This window comes from Phlebotomus papatasi, chromosome 2 (assembly GCF_024763615.1).
Source record: "Phlebotomus papatasi isolate M1 chromosome 2, Ppap_2.1, whole genome shotgun sequence".
Classification (NCBI taxonomy): domain Eukaryota; kingdom Metazoa; phylum Arthropoda; class Insecta; order Diptera; family Psychodidae; genus Phlebotomus; species Phlebotomus papatasi.
The window spans coordinates 82,138,629-82,157,783 of record NC_077223.1 but is presented as its reverse complement, the minus strand read 5'-3'; the positions used below and the strand labels follow the sequence as shown (position 1 = coordinate 82,157,783).

At 34.1% G+C, this 19,155-nt stretch overlaps 1 protein-coding gene across 1 annotated transcript in view; it reads left to right on the top strand.

Moving 5' to 3' along the window:
• The window catches only part of LOC129804678 (protein rhomboid), a 104,229-nt gene that overhangs the window by 79,551 nt on the left and 5,523 nt on the right, over window positions 1-19,155 (top strand). The window contains exon 3 of the mRNA XM_055852215.1: window positions 994-1,111. Coding sequence (XP_055708190.1) covers window positions 994-1,111 — 118 coding nt within the window. The remainder of the gene's footprint in view (window positions 1-993; window positions 1,112-19,155) is intronic.

Here is a 19,155-nt window from a genome sequence, read left to right as displayed (position 1 = left end):
GACCGCATAAAATTGTAATACACTATCGTGATTTTTTGGAACACTGTTTCAAAGTCAAAACATGAAAAAGTGTCCCAAACCTCCCCAGTCTCTCCTATCAATGTAATGCGGGTTTCAGATTGTAGATATAGCTTAGTTCCCTAAAGTCTCCTATTCCTCAATAACAAATTTAATAGTTTCTTAACGTGTAAAGGATCAATAATTGTCCTTAATGTACAATCCCAAACCAAAATTTTTGTAAAAATATCGCCTCAGGATAAGTGTGCCAAATTTCGGCCAGTTTCTAATTTCGACCATTTCAATTGTTCTTCAAATTTCCATATTTTTTTGTTTTTTATGTGATTATGTTTTTTTTTAAGATGATGTGAAAAATACTTTGGAATAATTCTGGAAGGGCAAGCAATTATGACAATCAAGGTGGCCGAATTATTACCCAAAGCTATGTCTTTATTTTGATACATTTTAAAATATATTGAGAATAATTTTAGAGAAAACAAATACGATCAACTATCTACAACAGAGGTGAGCAAAAACCGTTTGTAACCTAACAAACGTCAAATCAAAATTGTACGTCAAACGCCACCTGGACGAACTTATTTTGACGTTATTTCGGTTTCAAACAGTTGTTAGCTCACCCCTGATCTACAAATTTCAAGCAACAAGCCATTTCGCGAAAAGCGCGAAATGGCTTTTAGCACCTAGAAAACTTGCATAGGGGAAAGTACTCTCCCTTCGAATACGAACGTTTATACCTTCGAATAATCTGAATTTTCTTTAAATTTTCCTAAGAGACTTAAACATTTTCATTTAAAATTTTGCAATGAGTCACGTTTATTCAGAAACATAGGAAAAAATAGTCATTACGAGGCTTGGAATCGTACGAAGCATGGGAACTTTCCCCTAGTTTTCCTAAATGTTTAACAAAAATTTTTGGTACCAAAAGCACTGTCCACTTAATTAATTTTTGCTAATTTTTTTTCTCCCAATATGCAGAATGGTTCACGTGATTGCGATGGAAGTGCTTCCGGAGGAACGAGACCGGAAATACTATGCAGACAATTATTCATGTTGTCCACCTCCACTCTTTGTGATATTTGTGACGCTGGTTGAGGTAAGTTTAGTGCAGAAATAGCAATCATCTTTTGCAATTTTCCACGATACTGTGCCTATTGTGAAATGGGGATTTTTTGAGGGATTAGATTACACCTCGAGGGGTGTTTGATAAACAGGAGTAGAAGTGCCTGGGGGGAGGTAAAGTGGGAATTTTATTGTGGAAAATGCCAGCAATATGCCATAAACTTGACAATGATATTTCCATGCGGTGAAGTGGCAGAAAAAAGGCAGTAGATGATCTTGGGAAAATGTGGGTGAGGGAGTCAGATAAATTGGTGTTATGCCACCCTATGGAGAGGTATCCTTATTTATTGTGGTTGAAAATTGTGAGGGAAGGTTTTTCCATGGTAGACGCGCGGGAGTTTCACTTGAGGCGCACAAAATGAATCAACTCTCAAAGTGAATGAGACAAGGAATGTGTTTTCTGGCAGGGAAATTGGGGTAGAAATGATTTACAGTGCTGAGGACGCTGTCAGAGCCCAAGAAGATGAACTCTTGGAGGGATAAAGTGGAATACCCCATTTTTAAGCCCTGATGCATTTTCATGCGAGATTAGGAGAGAAAATCCATCAGTATCGAAGGCCTCTAGCACTCTCTTCATTTTTTTTTTGCTCTTCCCAGAAGAATCCCAATAAAATTGTCGAGGGAGTGAGTTTATGGAATATCTCCGATAAACTCTTCATTAATCATTCATATCACGTTGGTCCTTTGCCATTTCCTTCCACGGACAAGACTTCAGGAGAAACGATAGAAATGATTATTCGTGTGAATCATGCCACTAAAATTCCCATTTATGCATTCTTGGGCTGATTCTCCAATTATCAAGTTTATTGAATAAACATGAAAAGGATGCAGAATGGAAGAACATCGGATTTCCGGAACTCCAGGAATTCTTCTTTCCTCTCCCTGAATACTGTGAAACCCGTGTTTCTTCAATCTCCGTGGCGGATGAATCACAAGATGCAGAGGGTGTTTGTATTTCTGCATTCAGGGCATTTCTTTTTGGTGCTTTTTTTGTGTCACATGAGAAGTACATGCCGACAACTTCCGTTTTCACTTCGATGCTCGCACCCACTTTCCGGGCCATTCGATGAGGATCACCGGAGAAATGAAGTGCACTGATAGAAATTGGTTAGGGCAAGGATAATCAGAAAAATCTTTCTTGATTATATGGTGTTCGAATTTCTATAAGGTTCATTTAAGTAGAGCAAAATCCATAATGGTGCTATTCCAATGAAAAATTAACATGTTTTTTTTAGCACTTTATTGTTTTGAAGGGCTTCTGCATTATCGTCTTTCCTTCGTGGTGGTTCCTGTCTCGACTGTTTACTCCTGTCCTTGCTGTGTTCTAAAACCACCAAACAGTCGTGACAGAAACCAACACAAAGAAAAGTCAATAATGCAGAAGCACCTAAGAACAGTAAAGTGATAGAAACATGTTACATTTTCATTGGAATAGCATCATAAATAATCCACAAATTGAAAAAAAAATGCTAGCCAAGACATATACCAGGAGGCCGTCAGTTTAATTCATTGCATTTATTGCTCTCTTCCAACTGCAAAATAGAATTTTCCAGTTGGCTAGTCGTCATTTAAATGAATATTTTTTAAATGGACAGAATTATTCATTTAGTACACAATGAACTAAAACTTCCTAATATAAAAATGTTGCCCTGGGTCTTGGGATATGCAATTTATTCACCTTTTCAGATCCAGGACACGAATTCCTATGCATCCTTTACTTCGCTCCAACCAATACTACCTTCCTGTTCTCACGAACACGGCTAGACGTCATGCTGTACCGTAAATGTGTCTAATTTTTCTCATGATTTGCCCCCCAACTGCGACGACTAGCCGTGAGGACAGGAAGGTAGTATCGGTTGGAGCGAAGTAAAGAATGTATCTGAATCCGTGTCCTGGGTCTGAAAAGGTGAATTAATTGCATATCCCAAGACCCAAGGCAACATTTTTACATTAGGAAGTTTTAGTTCATTCATGTACTAAATGAATAATTCTTTTCTGTTTTATTTCTGTCCATTTAAAAAATATCCATTTAAAAACCGTAAAGAAATTCGTCTTCGATCATTATATTTCCTATTAATTAGGATTTCAATTTTTTGAAAGAGAAGTCATTTAGAACTCTGACGTGTACTAATTTGATGTTCTTCATCTGATATTTTCCTCTTATATTTAAACCTCTGAAATATTTGAAGAGAATGAATCAATTTTTCGTAGGTTAGGCATGTAATCTTAATTTTTTGAACGCCTTTGTTTAGTATTTAAGCATGTACTAAATGTATTACACATTTTCCAATGCATTTTCTGGCTACTTGAATGTTGCAAATACCTTGAAATAATTGGTATACCATTATTCTTATTTCTATGAATTAGACTATCATCTTTAATCCGTGCAAGGATTTCACTTTTTTAACAAAATTATTAAAGACTTACGTGTACTAAATATTATATGCAATATTTTAGTGCCTATTTAAATGTCTTAAATAGATCGTGTAGCATAAATTCAGTTTCTAGTAAGATAATCATTGAATTTATGCCGAGTTTTCAAATTTCTGAGAGATTCTATTGCTAATTTAGTACTTATATGTACTAAACGTATAGCTCTGTATCTGATGGTATTATAAAAAAAGGAACACGTTTGAGTGATTTTTCCTCGAGCTCGTAGTAAAATATTAAATTTTTCATATCAGTTGACAAATTTAATGTCTGTACTAAATGACAATTAGGTATTCAACAGTACACTGTCCTCTAATATATTTCTAATGCTATTAAAGAATAGACGTACCAAGATTTTCGTGTCTCTTTACCAGCTTTTTCTTGAGTTTCAAAAGGAAATATAATTTTTCGCATTGAAGTTGATTTAGTACATGCATGTGCTAAACGTATCATTCTATTTTCTATGTTTTTAACTTGAAAAAAATCGCAAATTATTTGACCAGGTTTTATAATTGTGCTAAAACAGAATTAGACCAAAATTAGAACAGAATTTAGAATATCTCCATAATTCGTTTAATGATCCTTCGTCAAATGCCTCTTTTCAAACCCTCTCTAACCGTGTTTGAGATTTATGTAGCTGAATCAGAGGTCCTTCGACCTCTATTTACAGAAAATCTCTCAAGTGTAATGGGATTGTTTTTTTGTCTTGCCGATCTCTTGGGCATTTTATTTCTCTGGCATTTTCATCCAGAGGCAGCCGGAGAAAGATCACGGCGAAAGGGAGTGAGAGGATGAAGGGAGAAAAATATGTGATGCCTTTCTTTTTTTCTTCTTCAGGAGGAAAAGAAACAATTGTGGAAGAAATATGATTCTCTGTAATCTCTGGTGGCGAGAAGCCTTAGAGGCAGATGTTTCCCGTTGTGTCATTAACAGGCCCAAATAAGGATGATCTTCCGAATCTCTCTCCTGTGCGAGGACTTTTCACGGAATTAAACGCACGTGTCACTTGTTTGTTGTCTCTTCTCGTTCGGGCCTTCTTTCCTTATGTCTCTGTGGATCTTTTTTTTGTACCTTCACGTCATCATCTTGTTTGTTTTTTTCCTGGTGATCGCGCTTCTTGCTAGTGGATGTCAGGTTCCATCATGGGAGCAGGTTGTTAATGCTACGACGCAATAAATTGGAGATAATTACGTTAATTGGCTTCGACATTTTAATCATTTCACTTTTGTCTGGGACTGCGGAGGAATTTAGGGCACGGTTTTAGAGAGAGAATGTCTGTTTTCCCCTCTTCTAAGATGAAAAAAAAATTAAGCGGTAATCGTGATCTATTGGATTGACTTATGATTGAGTTGGATTTCTTTCAGAATCACTCGCGACAGATGTAATATTTTCAGGGGCTTCCCTATAAAAAATGTTTCAACTTGATCTGAATGCGATGGAAATTTTTGTAGGGAGGTGTGGAAAGTTCAGGGATATGTCCAATCAACTTTTACATTCGGAAACTGCGATTACCTTGGGAATTGTACAGGAATTTCCACGAATAAGTCGTGTAAAAAATATCTTAACTTGGAAAAGTCATAAGGAATTCCCAAGGAATTCCTATGAAAGAGGGGATATTTTTCTTTACTAATTCCATCAGAATTCCACTAGCAGTTTAGCTCATATACAACTGATATCTGATAGTCATTCTGTGTAAGTTTCTAAATCTCATACTCTGAAAAAAATCGTTTATTAATTTGATAAGAAAAGTTTACCAAAAGGTTGTTTTTCCATATGAAATTTAACAAAAAGTTTTGTAAAATTGATAAACAACATCCTTTTACCAAAATTTCAACAAGATATCCATCTGCCTAAGAAAACTTTTTTTCAGTGTAGAGAAAAGATTGTAATTTGGTTTCTAAGTAATATTAAAATAAAAGGATCAAATTGATCCAAATAATGATCCTGTTGCAAAGGATGGATCAAATTTCGAACTCTGAATGCACATTTTTCATAAAAGAACATGTTAATTTGATCTATCCTTTGCATAAGGATCAATTTGATCCTTTTATTTTTACCAGTGGAAGTTGAACTTTAAAAGAGAGGATTTTTTCATAGAAGTTTCCATGGAGTCTTGATGGAAATATCCTGTAAAATTCCACACCCGGTCGCGGATGATTCCAATACGTTGTCATGGAGACTCCGTGTATCGTAGTGGAACTTTTTACACAGATCTTCCACGGAAATATCCCGGAATATTCTATGTCATATCGGAGACAATTCCAATGCGTGCATCAGAAAACTCCGTAGATCATCGCAGAACTTTTTATAGAGGGTTTATGAATGAAAATGCCAAGTGGCTTTTTATATCTCCTCGTCAGCTCTGTGAGTATCCACCACATCCACTTAAGATACTCGCCTCTCTCTCTCACTTGCCAGCATCAAGTCCCGATCTTCGGGGTCCAAATGATGCTAATGTAGGCGCGTGCTGTATGCGCTCGAATCGACCTTTTTTGTTTGCTTCTTTTCTCCACATTGCGTTTTGCTAATTTTGTTGTGGCGCTCTCCTGACTTCATCCAAGTCCACACATTGCCAGACAATTTGCCAGCATGCGTCTCGCGGCATTTGCCTTCGTCTTCCACCTCCCCAAATGCCACCCGCCCAGAAGCCACGGGAACAGGCGATGAAGGAGGATCACGTGCGAATTGAATGAATTTCGCATTTTGCATTTAATCCAAGCTGAGAGAGATTTTCGCAACTTCAACGTCTTCTTCACCAACTTCTCCTTCAATCAACTCACATTACGATCATTTTATCTCTCGTTAGAGGCACTTTTTGATCCTCACGGCAAATTGGATGATGCTTCGGCTGCAGATGATCACCAAATTGCGCTACTTTAAGTGAAAGAAGAATTGGTTTTACGAAATACCAATTGATAAATATTGATCAGGTTTTGTGGGATGTTAGTACGATAAAATTGATACATCGTAGGTTGGATCAACAATTATTGTAACGGAATTTTAACTACTTTTCAGGAATCTATATTTATAATTTAATAAAGGTGAGATTCCTACAAGAACATTTGAACAGTTTCCCAGTGAGAGCGAAATATGTAATTGTCGTATCTGTATTTTGTTTTTTTCTTTGTGGCGCAACATCGAAACTCTAACCACGATAATAATTTAGGTAAGGGCTTAATAACGGGTGCTGTTAGAAAAATAAGCCACGCCCCTACAAGCTCTCTAGTTTATCCGTTGCATGGAATGCATTTTTGTTGAATAATATTATGATAAATACTAAGCATTATCTATTACCAAGGTCTTTAATTGATCTGTTCTATGGGGTATATTCTGGGCTTTTGGTCATTAAAGTTTATTAAATTTTACGCTAAAGTTTGAATTTGTGATACCACGCCCATTTGTAAACCACGCATTGTTTCCATATTGTCATGAGAAATACGATAATTTACCAATTACAGAATTTTTATCAACGACAGAAGAATTCTAAAAACGGCTACATATGCTCTTTGACCTTAAATTGAAAGCCTTGATGGGATGTGGCCTATTTTTAATGAGCTTACTTTTTCCAATCCTTCTTCAGATTGCCATCTTAACCCATTCAGTCAATGTACCAGAAATACTTGAGACATAATGTTCATTATTTTGGGATTAGTTTCCTACAGATTAATAGATGAATTTTTTGAAATTTTTTTACCTATTATGGGGGCGCGGGGAGCCCCTGTCAAACACACGTCTTAACGGTCACTGAATTTAAATTCTGTGCATTAATTCATTACAAACTCTATTGGTTTAGATAGAGTAACTATCCAAGAAAACAAATTGGCAATTAGAATTCAAATCAGGGAGAGGAAAGAGACCAATTTTAACAAATTCGACGGGATGTCGTATTTTCCGTACGCCATTTTGAGAAAAAAATTTGCATGACCTTCTGCGAAGCAATAAAACAATAACAAAATGTATTTTCATCTCTGTTGGACTATTTTTTCCAAGTAATTGAAGGACTAAAGTTACTGAAAATTCGTTCCCGACAGCAATTCGGATAAAAATTGCCCAGGAATAAATCATCTAAAATCACTCAATTTGCGTATGATGTATAATACAATGGTAAGGAATGGGTTAAGAATTGCTTTGGTAAGCTTTGGAAAATAAAGTAACTTAGTAATTCAGGAAATATTTCAAAATAGGTCACACCTACTCTTTGTTTTAAAACTAAAAGTTGTGCTGTGGGTGTGGCCTATTTTTTATACGCTGTGACTTACTTCTAGTCTCTAGATTATTATCCCAATGAACGTTTTCATTTGAAAATTATTAAGCTTTTATAAATCAAAGATAAAATCCAGACGTAGTTATTCATGTTCATTATTTTTCAAATACATGTTTTGGAAGGGGAGTGGTTTATTTTTAAATAACTTCGCTTTTGCTGTATTAAAATTATAAATTAAATGGTGATTTGCTTTTAAAGAATTATGAATAAAGTGAATATTATTAAAAGAAAAGAAACATTTTGAAATAGTCATAGGTATACTTTATTTTTCAATTGAAAGTCTTATAGAGGGTGTGGCCTATTTTATTAGGGGCGTGGCCTTTCTGATCTATCCTCGGATTATTGTCCGAATTAGAGGTTTATTTTCAGTTTTCACTTAATTGTTTGAAATTGATTTACGAAACTTAAATATAATTTTATGAAGAATAAAGAAGGAGTGTTGGGAATAATGCGTGGGCGGGGCTTATTCTAGAGCTTTTGTACTACTTTAATATTTAGCGAAATTATCGCAAAATCAACCATATCTCTAATCTTCTATGCTTCTCATTATAATTCCTCCTTTCCCTTCTCCATCATTAAAAGATTTCTCAGGATTCAGCATAAAGAAACTTCTCAATGCAAATAAATGAAAATTAGGTAAATATGGCAAAATTGCTTCATTTTCCGGCTTTCTCCTGACTATAAGTTTCTTTTTATGGAAAAAGCCTTGAGGACTGTAATAAAATTAAATCTCTCCACACATTCATTTTCTGCCTAAAAAAAAACGAGCCTCCCTTTGGGATAATTTCTCAAATAAGGAAAATTCCTTCTTCCCTCTTCAAATTGAAATGATTATCCCCACATAATGCGACATCAAATGAAGAAGTAAATGATGCTATTGAATTACTTCCTATGTCCCTCTTCACTTGTCCCTATTCAGTGTCTTCCGGTGGGATTGTAAAATGGTAATTTGTCCTTCTTGATGTCTCTTTCCCGGTTATTTTTACGATTTTTCCGGGAGTTTCTCATGGCTTCTTGGTGTTTCCGCCATGGAAAAAAATTTCACCCAAAAAAAGAGAAGAATTTCCAGGCCAAAAATAGAATTAGTGCAGAGTTTTTGGAAGGAAAAATAAGCCTGCAAGTTGAAAAATTGAGAGATGCTGGAAAAAAGTGTCTTGTCAAAATATTCAGCTGAAATACCGAAAAATTTGAGAAGAGACACAACTTTTCCGCGCATCTAAGAATAGAATCAGTGTGTCTTTGTCCCCCTTTTTTTTCCTGGTTAGAGGGATTACGGTGGCCTGGACCGGTGACAAATTGTGCATTTTATCGATAGGCACCTATAGAGAGGGTGCAAGATATAGTCCATAGGAAAACCGATAGAGAGTGGTTCAAGAAGCATTTACCAGCTTGAATTATGACTTGTTTACATGTGTTTTCTGTTTACAAGAGCCCACGTTTTTAGAGTTTCCCTTGCCACTTCTTTCCAAATGAATTAACACGGAAGATTTTCTCCTGCGTAACATTCCCCACGTGAAAATTATCCCGAGAAACCACACTCAACCCAAGCAGCATTTTATTCTTTACATCGTCTTTAAAGAGAGTTCTATAGATCTGTAACCTTATAATCCTCTTCAAAGACACATCAATAACTTAGTAAGTACTTAAAAAGTACTTAATTTAAGGAATTGCTTTAATTTTAAATATTTGTTAAACAACCAATTATTTATGAAAAGATTGAGAATGAGACAACTCGAATAATACCTTGTATTACCCAGGATAGTGAAGATAAAGACCATTTTTGTCGAATACAGCATATTTTGTAATTTTGTTTTTAAATTTCCTATTAATTTTAAATTTAAATTTTAAATGTTTGTACTCGAATCCCATCAAATGCACTTAAACGTTTTCTCTAGTCCATGTTTTAGTCTCTTACAAAGCTATTAATTTTTTTTTACTTAATCATTTAATTTTGCTTCTTGGGGATTTACTTCAGTTCGAAGAACTTCTTCTTTCTGGGTAACAGCAACACTCAATCCTTCACCCTCACAGTTCAAAAGGAATAAAAACATAGTGCCAATAAATGATAATTTGACGATGGCAAGGCAATTGGCGATAAATGCAATTAGCTTTCAATGTACACAAGCCAGATGCCAAGACTCAGCGGCAGATCGTTTACACACTTTTCAGGCAGTCTCCGTGAAATGGAGATAATTACAGATCATTTACATGAAGCCAAGAAAACACGAAAGAGCCACACACATGGACTTTTAATGAAAATGCACACTAGCTGATGACACTCTAAAATGGTGATGCACATTCTTTGAAACACTTGAGAAAATGTAGAATTTTGGGTTAGATACAAAATAGCTCAAATTGTTCACAATGAGAAAGTACGGAGAGTGTCGCATTTATCAATAGCTTTGGCAGAAATGCCATTCTAATCGGTTAATTAAGAGATCAAAAAGAAAGTTGGAATTGATAAATCGGCGATACAATCACTTAAATTTATACAGAAGTTCTATTTAAACGACTAAATCGATACATATTGAAAAAAATAGACATTGTCGATAAATCGGGCTCATGATCAAACTTATCGACAAATTGTCGATAATTTTTTAATGAACTTGTCCATTAGGAAAAATAAAATTAACACCTGTAAATTGACTATAATGAGTGACTTTGAACAATGTAGGGTTAGCGCAGGGGTAAACATGTCTGCCAGTCATGGTTCACTTTGGGTGCCGATCAGCGCGATCTACCGATCTGCCACTCACAGTTCACTCTGTGGCTATACTTATTCACCCTCTGGGTTAACGAAAGAACTATGAGTGACAGATCGGCCGATCGGCGCCGATCTGTCACTGTTGTCAGACGATAGGCAGTCAAAATGATTCAATGATTCAAACAATAGCTTTATTCACATGCTTGTAGTGGAAGACTTTTCAGGCTGCGCACATACTCTGGCTTTGAATATTTCATATTTTTTTCCAGGGGGGTGACATTAGCTCTGAAAAATGCGACCAGTTTTAGTATAAATTTTTCCCTGTTTTCGCACACATTTCACAAGATATCTCCAAAACTACGTAGGTTGTCAATTTGGGGTTTTCGGTTGCCTCTTCGTTATTAAATTGGCTTTTATTTTGTATTAGTATTTTTTGCTAATTCATTCTACAATAACAGAAAACAGCTAATAAACTCAAAAGTTTTTTCGGCTCGCTAGAAACATATAGGAAACATAGGAAATGTCATGCCCAGGGGACACCGGGGTAGTTTTAGTCACGTATAGTATTAGATAGTGGTATCTTATAGTTTGCCTCTGAAGGAATATTAAGGAAACCACTCTTTATTCTAAATATGTATATACAGTGGGACCTCGATAGAGTCAACTAATTATTTCCAGGCCTGTTGACTCCATTGGTTTCTGTGACTATCGGAATTTGGGAAAAATAAATTAAAATGTGAAATTTTGATATAAAGGGGTATTATTTTATGTCTGTTTTAGACAATTGATAAATTTAACACGATAGTAGGATATTTCATTTACTAAACCCATAAATTCTACACCCTCTTGTCCAAAAATGTCATATGTTCAGGCAAAAGTTGAAGAATAAGGAATGATTTTACAGAATGTTTTTATTATTAGTAACTATCTTAAATGAAAATTACTATCCATGTGATAATATTGAAATCCATCCACAATGTTAAGATAAGGAAAGATTTCTTAAAGATTTCTTTTTTCACTTTTTTTTTTAGAAGAGCTCCGGTACATATTTAATTTTTGAAAATTTTGATGCAATTAACGCTATTGATTAGAATTTATTTTAAACTTTTATAGTATGAAAGAAGAGATTGATAGTTGTTCTTTTCGTTATGATATAACTATGGTTCTAAACTTCACAAAAAGAGCAATAAAACCAATTTTTCTCATTTTCTTCTTGTTCTCAAAAATGGGCGCTAAATGGTTAGAGATATCTACTTGGAGTCTTTAGATGACCCCCTAATAAGTCAACCTAGGGATTATTATTATTACCCTCATTTCTTCTTTTTAGCGCCAACATAGTTTTTTTTGTGACTACAGGAAAATACGTCATACGGGATCATAGGGCTTAATCAAAAAATCTTAAGACAAGAGAGCAAAGATAAGAGAACTTTCGATCGGTCAAAATGCTTAAAATCACGAAAAAAATATTTTGTCGAAATTTGATTACACGGTTAATATACGAATTTTATCATAATATTGTTTTTTTGTGTTATAAACGTTACATTGATACACCAAAACACTGATTTTAATTTTGAAAAAGTAATAGGGTAAGTGTGCCAAATTTCGGCATAGTTGCATGCAAGCGCCAAAGTCTCAAGTTTGAAATGTAATATTTTTAATACAAATTGATTTTTTTTATTCCTTATTCTTAAGGAGTGTTGCTAGAAACCTTGTAGACAGTTTACCGTCTTTATTTGCTCTAAAATCATTCTTAATACATTTTAAAATCAATAAAAATGTAGACATAGCTCTGGTGGCCTATTTCGGCCACCTTCATTCTCATAGATCCTTGCCTTTCAGGAATTCTCCTAAAGCCTTTTTCACGTCATCTCGTTTGTCGAAGATACATTTTTTGTCATTTTTTGCATTGTATAATCTCTAGAGTATGTAAAAACTAAAAATTCATGGAAATTTGAAGAACAAATGAAGTGGACGGAATTGCAAGCTGGCCGGAATTTGGCACAATTACCCTACAATATTATTAGTTCAATAATAATGGAAAAGTTGACTCTATCGAAGTCAATTTGGGTCTAAGTTGACTCTATTGGAGTCCGTAGAGAAAAAAATAGCTGTTGACTCTATTGCAGATTGACTCTATCCGGGTTTGACTCTATCGAGGTCCTACTGTACTTCCCTTTCTATTCATTCAAATATTTATCAGCCTCATACAAACATTTTTTGTACAAATTATACGCAATGAAAAATTTCATTTGCTTGCTAATTCTACCCCGATCTCCCCCAGTAAGTTACATATTTTCTGAACAAAGTCATATTATCATTAAAAGAATATGAGAAAAGTATGAAATGTTTGAAGACACACTATGTGCGAACCTTAAAAGCCTTTCCCTATCATTCCTTAAACAATTATAAAAAGAAATATTAGTTCGTAAATTCAAAAATTATTGGATATGTTTTAATTTCAAAATTAAATGTCTTTCTTCAAATTGTCTTGTTTTTTTTCAGAAATTGTATTCACTCACATTTAATTTTAAATCATACACTGAGAAAAAAAGAGGGTGCGATTAACATTTTTTCCTCAGACATTTAACACTTTTTAGGTGTAAAAATATATCAACATTGTTTAATGTTAATTTTACACTTTATTAAGGGTAAAATTAACACGAAAAAGGGTATCTTTAACCCCTAATACACCTAAATAGGGTAATATTTACACCGATTTTGGATCAATACTGCAGGGTAAATTTAACATTTCTAGAATGTTATTTTAACTTTTTCGGATTTCTCTCACAGAGTAGAATTAAATTCAGTATTGGATGATATTGTTTGAGCTTTCACTGGTGCGAACTTTTATTAGTTGATGAACTCTCACCAAGCGTAAATTCAATTACTTAACCCTCTTAGCAATTTCATTATTTTAAATGAAGAATTCGAATTAAATTACTTGAGACATTTGAAATATTCAACAATTACGGGTACAACCATGGGGTTCATTTAAAATTTACAAGACACTCTGGCAAATAGAGGTGGATGCGGAATGTCTTGCACCACAAAACCAATTCAATATTTGCTAATACTCCGTCCACACGAAAAGGTGTCAAGAGAAAGGGGTTGAAATGAGGCATCATAAATCATCATTCAGGATCGAGTAAATTATCCTCGGCACTTGCAGAGGACTCGAGGGTTGTTCTCCGTGAAATGACAAATTTCCATTTGCATTCAATTGAAAATGTGGCATGTAATTTTGACAAAAGTCACCACTAAAAGGTGGCTTCGAATGTCACCTGGACCAGGGAATTGTGTCAGACTCTCAAAGAGATAAATGGGCTTTTCCTCTGTGAGTTGGGAGGAAGGGTTCTCTTTTTATTCTGAGCAATGACACGAGCCCCGTGTGCGCCCCTCATGGACCTCTTTTCTCATCTCTCAAAAAAGGTGCATAGATATGCAAATGATGGCACCTTTTGTCTTTTATCCCGGGTTCTTGAAGAAGTGCGGGTGGTCCCCAGAAATAACAATAAAAAAAAAACAACCGATATATTGAGAAAAAAAAGCTGTGAGAGATTTTTGTGTTGGATTAACCGAAAAAAGAAAATGATTATGCACAAAAGTTTCATGGCCAGAAAAGTGTCGCTCCATTAAGTGGTGGAAATTTTATTTAAAATGCCGTGGAATAAACTGTATTGCGGCTATTGTCTAATGTTGAAATATATGAATACAAAAAATTATTAATATTCCTTGTGACAAAGAGTAACATGAAGAAGAACAAGAGAAATGCGTAGGGGGCGGCTAAACAATCACTTTACACACAATTTTTGACGCCCATTTGATCCACCTCCCTGACACAAGATTTTTTGGGCTCTTATTTTTTTCCCATTCTCTTGGATGTGGAACACTAATATGTTAAATATTCATAGCTTCAAATCGCCACTCACGAAATGCTACAATCAATGCCGAAAGGACAAAAAATCCCACCAAACATACTCATTAAATGGGTGAAGGGGGTCAAATTTTTTTGGGGTGTATTGACCTCTTGATTTAGATTTCAACCCCTCAACTTCTAGCTCAAGAAATACCCAATATTCTTGCCATCAGGAAAATGTGGACATTTTCTTTGAATTATGCGAAAGAGAAATTTCAGGTGATATAATCGAAAAATCCAAACTGGCGCCTTTTCAGGGATCATTTATACTATTTTGTTTAAAGAACCACATTTTCGTTTTTAGAGAGAACGTCAATCTAAACGTTAACAGAGACAAAATTTACTTTAAAATTATATTTATATATTGATAATAATAAAAATTGAGGATCTTGCCTAGGAACGTCTTGCGATCGCCTCGGAATTGAAGTAGTTACGCATTAAATTTAATCCTAAAAAATGAATAATGACCTCTATTCTGAGACCAAGATCAAAATCAAAATTGCAAGCTGTCAAATATTTCTCAAATGTCAAATATCCTAGACACACTTACGACTTAAGCCGAGCCAATGAGCCCTTAATGAGCCCAAACAGAAGTAGATTTTGATTCTCTAATAGTGTCTTGGATAAAAGGTGAATGCAACTTTCAAAAATTCAAATTCATTTTGGAATTTTCATACTAAATTTTCGAACAAGATGAGGAAAATTTATCAAATATCACGCAAGAAAGCTGACAAAAGAGTTACTCAGTGATTATGAAGTGATTAGATAACACTGTGCAACAGTGATTTTGTCCATAGGTTCTTATGCTATTTTTTCTATTGCTTGAATCAAATGATTTACGAAAATACTTATCATTTTGATTTCATTTGGATTTTGCGCCTGGAATCTAGGCAAAATCGTTTTTGGCGTTTTTTGATACTTGAGTGCCATAATCTCCTATTCTGCTGAACCGATTTATTTCTTAATATGGAAAAATTTGTCCTCCTTTATATGCCCGATAATCTTTTAGACAGATATACTTCGTACAACTGACACCAGAGGCGCTGTAGTCCCATATATGTCAGAAAACCTGGAAAAATCAAACTTTTTATCAACTTTAATCAAAAATATCTCGAAAACTAGGACTGTCCCTAACAATCTGTTTTATGGGTTTGATAGAGAATTTTATTAGCTACATTTTTGTCCATGTGCAACTTTTCTCTCAGATTGTTTTTTAACCTCGAAATTGAAGGGGGAGTTACGAAATGCCCGTAAATCGTATAAGCCAAAAACAAGTTCGTAAAAGTTTGTACTTTTTTTACAAATATTGATTGTAACATGATCACTTGACCAGCATTTTTTGTACAGTAGAGTCTCTCAAATCTGAATCTCTCAAATTCGAACGCCGTTTGAATTCAAAATGTCAATTGTGAGGTTATGTTAGAAAGTTCGTATTCTTGGTGAATGAAAATCATATTTATGTGCTTCTTCCTGAATGTTTACATACATTATAGTCGTGTAAAATAAAAAGGAAGTATGTTAGCACTAAGACTTGCGAGAAAGTACGGGAATTTGATTCAAAGTACAATTTAATCTCACACAAATTTCGTTAGTTTTGAAAAAATCGTTCGAATTTGGGAGGTGAGAAATGTCAAAAATACCCCTCGAGCGTTCGAATTTAGGAGACTCTACTGTACTTTTACAAACATTTTTTCGTAAATGTTCGTAAACACACAAAAAATGTTCGTTAAAGTTCGTCATTTGTTCGTAAATGTTCGTAGAATATTCGTCAGATAAACAAAATATTACGAACAAGTGATTAAATTTTACAAACATTTTTTTGTGTGTTTACGAACATTTACGAACAAAAATGTTTGTAAAAGTACAAAAAATGCTCGTCAAGTCACCATGTTACGAACAATGTTTGTGAAAAAAGTACAAACTTTTACGAACTTGTTTGTGGGTTATACGATTTTCGAGCATTTCGTAACTCCCCCATAGGAATTCACAAACATTTACGAACATTTTTACAAATTGTTTTTTTTGTGTAGACCCGTCTCTTGGCTTAAGTCGTAAGTGTGTTTAGAGGATTAACTAGAGTCTTCCACAAGACTATATTAAGAAAAAAATGCTTCTTGAGTAACGAATCAGACATTTATTAGACGTTTTTAAGCTTAATGTGAAGGATCTCTTACATAGTATAAATCTGGTGGTTGGTTTTTGAAATTAAGACGGCGGGGGACGCAATAAATAAACAATTATCAAAACGTTATAAAATGATCTTACCTAAAATCATATTGAATAATGATTTAAATTTTATTTTTATGGGCTGAACTGACCTACCGATTAAGTAGAGAGAGACAGCTTAATGTGATTATGATGAAAATAGTGATTAGACTACATTCTTACACTGAGAAAAAAATGAGGGTGCGATTGACTTTTTTTCCTCATAACTTCAACACTTTTTAGGTGTAAAAATATATCGAAAATTTTTAATGTTAATTTTATACCTTTTTAAGGGTAAAATTAACATGCAAAAGGGTTACTTTAACCCATCATACAACTGAAAAGGGTAATATTTACACCGATTTCGGATTAATACTGCAGGGTAACATTAACATTTCCGGAATGTTATTTTAACTTTCTCGGATTTCTCTCAGTGTATAATCAAAATATTGATTAGACTACATTCTTACACTGAGAAAAAATGAGGGTGCGATTAACTTTTTTTCCTCGCAACTTTAACACTTTTTAGGTGTAAAAACATATCAACATTTTTTTAATGTTAATTTTACACCATTTTATGTGTAAAATTAACATGAAAAAGGGTAACTTTAACACATAATATACCTAAAAAGCATAATATTTACACAGATTTTGCATCAATAATGCAGGGTAAAATTAACATTTCCGGAATGTAATTTTAACTTTTTCGGATTTTTTTCAGTGTATAATTTATTTAAATGTTCTTGAGTATAATCATTAATGCTCGGAAAACATAATTGTCTCGCTTGGGAATGCAAAAATTCAAATTCCAAAAACGTTTTAAAGTATTTTAAGTATTAAAATTAAAGGCTTATAAGGTGTGTGTCTCGATTCAGATTTTTGAAATCAGTCAATGTATTTCAGCCTTAAAATTTTTGTAAATCAATTTTAGAGATAGGGGAAAGTACTCTCCCTTTGAACGTTCATGCCTTCGAGTAAAGTTGTTTTTTTTTTAATATTTTTCCTAAGAGATTTATACATAATTATCAATAATTGGTAATAAGCTAACTAATATTCAATAAAAATGTGTGAGTCTCTTAGGAAAAATTAAAGAAAATTCACATTATTCGAAGGCATAAACGTTCGAAGGGAGAGTACTTTTCCCTACTAGGGGAAAGTACTCTCCCTTCAAAGGGTCATGCCTTCGAATAATGTGAATTTTCTTTTAGTTTTCCTAAGAGACTTACACATTTCTATTAAATATTAGTTGGCTTATTATCAATTGTTGATAATTCCGTGATAATTTAGTGTAAATCTCTTACGAAAACAAAAGAAATTCACATTATTCGAAGGCATGAACGTTCGAAGGTAGAGCACTTTCCCCTATTGATTTAAAAATCTCTAAATATTCCTAAAAATTCTCACGAAAAGACACTTATAATGCTTCAAAATGTATTACGTTTTATACGGTAATTGTGTTCAAAGTATTTCATGATTTTTATCATTAAACTAATTTCCTAAATTAATTACTTAAGTGCAAATATGTCACAGTAAATGCTTCAGTTATTAATTTGTAATTTAATTAAGTACATCAGATAGAAAGCTTCCTGGGAAGTCTTCCTCTAAATACTTTTGGCGGACAAATGATTGAGAATGTATGCAGAATTATTAAAATCAATTAAAGCATTTTCTGTATGAATTTCCCTGGGTAAATCATTTTCCGTGACATTCATTTGACTTCACCTGGAATTCTCAATTTTCCTGAATATTTAATTTGACAAAATGAATAGGAAATCTATCAAATTTGTCGGATAGAGAGAAAGATTCTTTATTCATTTATCCTAAAATCAATTAATCTTCTCTGGGTAGTCCACAAAGTCTAGGAGAGACCTGACACTCTAACCATCTATACATTGAGGTGTTTGAAATCTCATCTTCGGAATGGTGAATTATGAATTAATCACATCTCAACTGGGTCAAAATGCATCAAACACAAATGAATTATTCCACCTGAAATTAATTTAAATTAAACTCCAAGACGATTCACTTTGTTCCCAATTGGACTTTGATGGAGTTTTTGCTTTCAATCCCCTGGAACTTTTAGTTGAATCTCATTCGTGTCGCCCAAGTGATTTTTCCCCATGAGATTGAGGGGGCCTGTTTTTTGTGCCATGTCTTCTCAGCTTCTTTTGTGGCTATTTGGGAAGGTAATTTTGGGAGGAGAAAAAAGTGAATAACATTGGCGGTTTCATGACAATTTGGGTTTAATTGACTGTTAGGTGAGCAAAATCACTCAACATTAGAATATTATGTCTTTGAGTAGTTTTTTTTTCTTCTTTTCACTCTTATGCTTGGGTTAAGAAATTAAAGGGTTTTTTTCTGTTCCTATTTTGTCCTCCAAATTGGCACATTTACCGCGGGATTTTAAGTGGAAAGTTGCGAAAGGATTTTTATGCGTGAGAATTTTCACAGAGATTCTCTTAAAATTCAAATGTCTATTATTAACGAAGATTTCTGTGG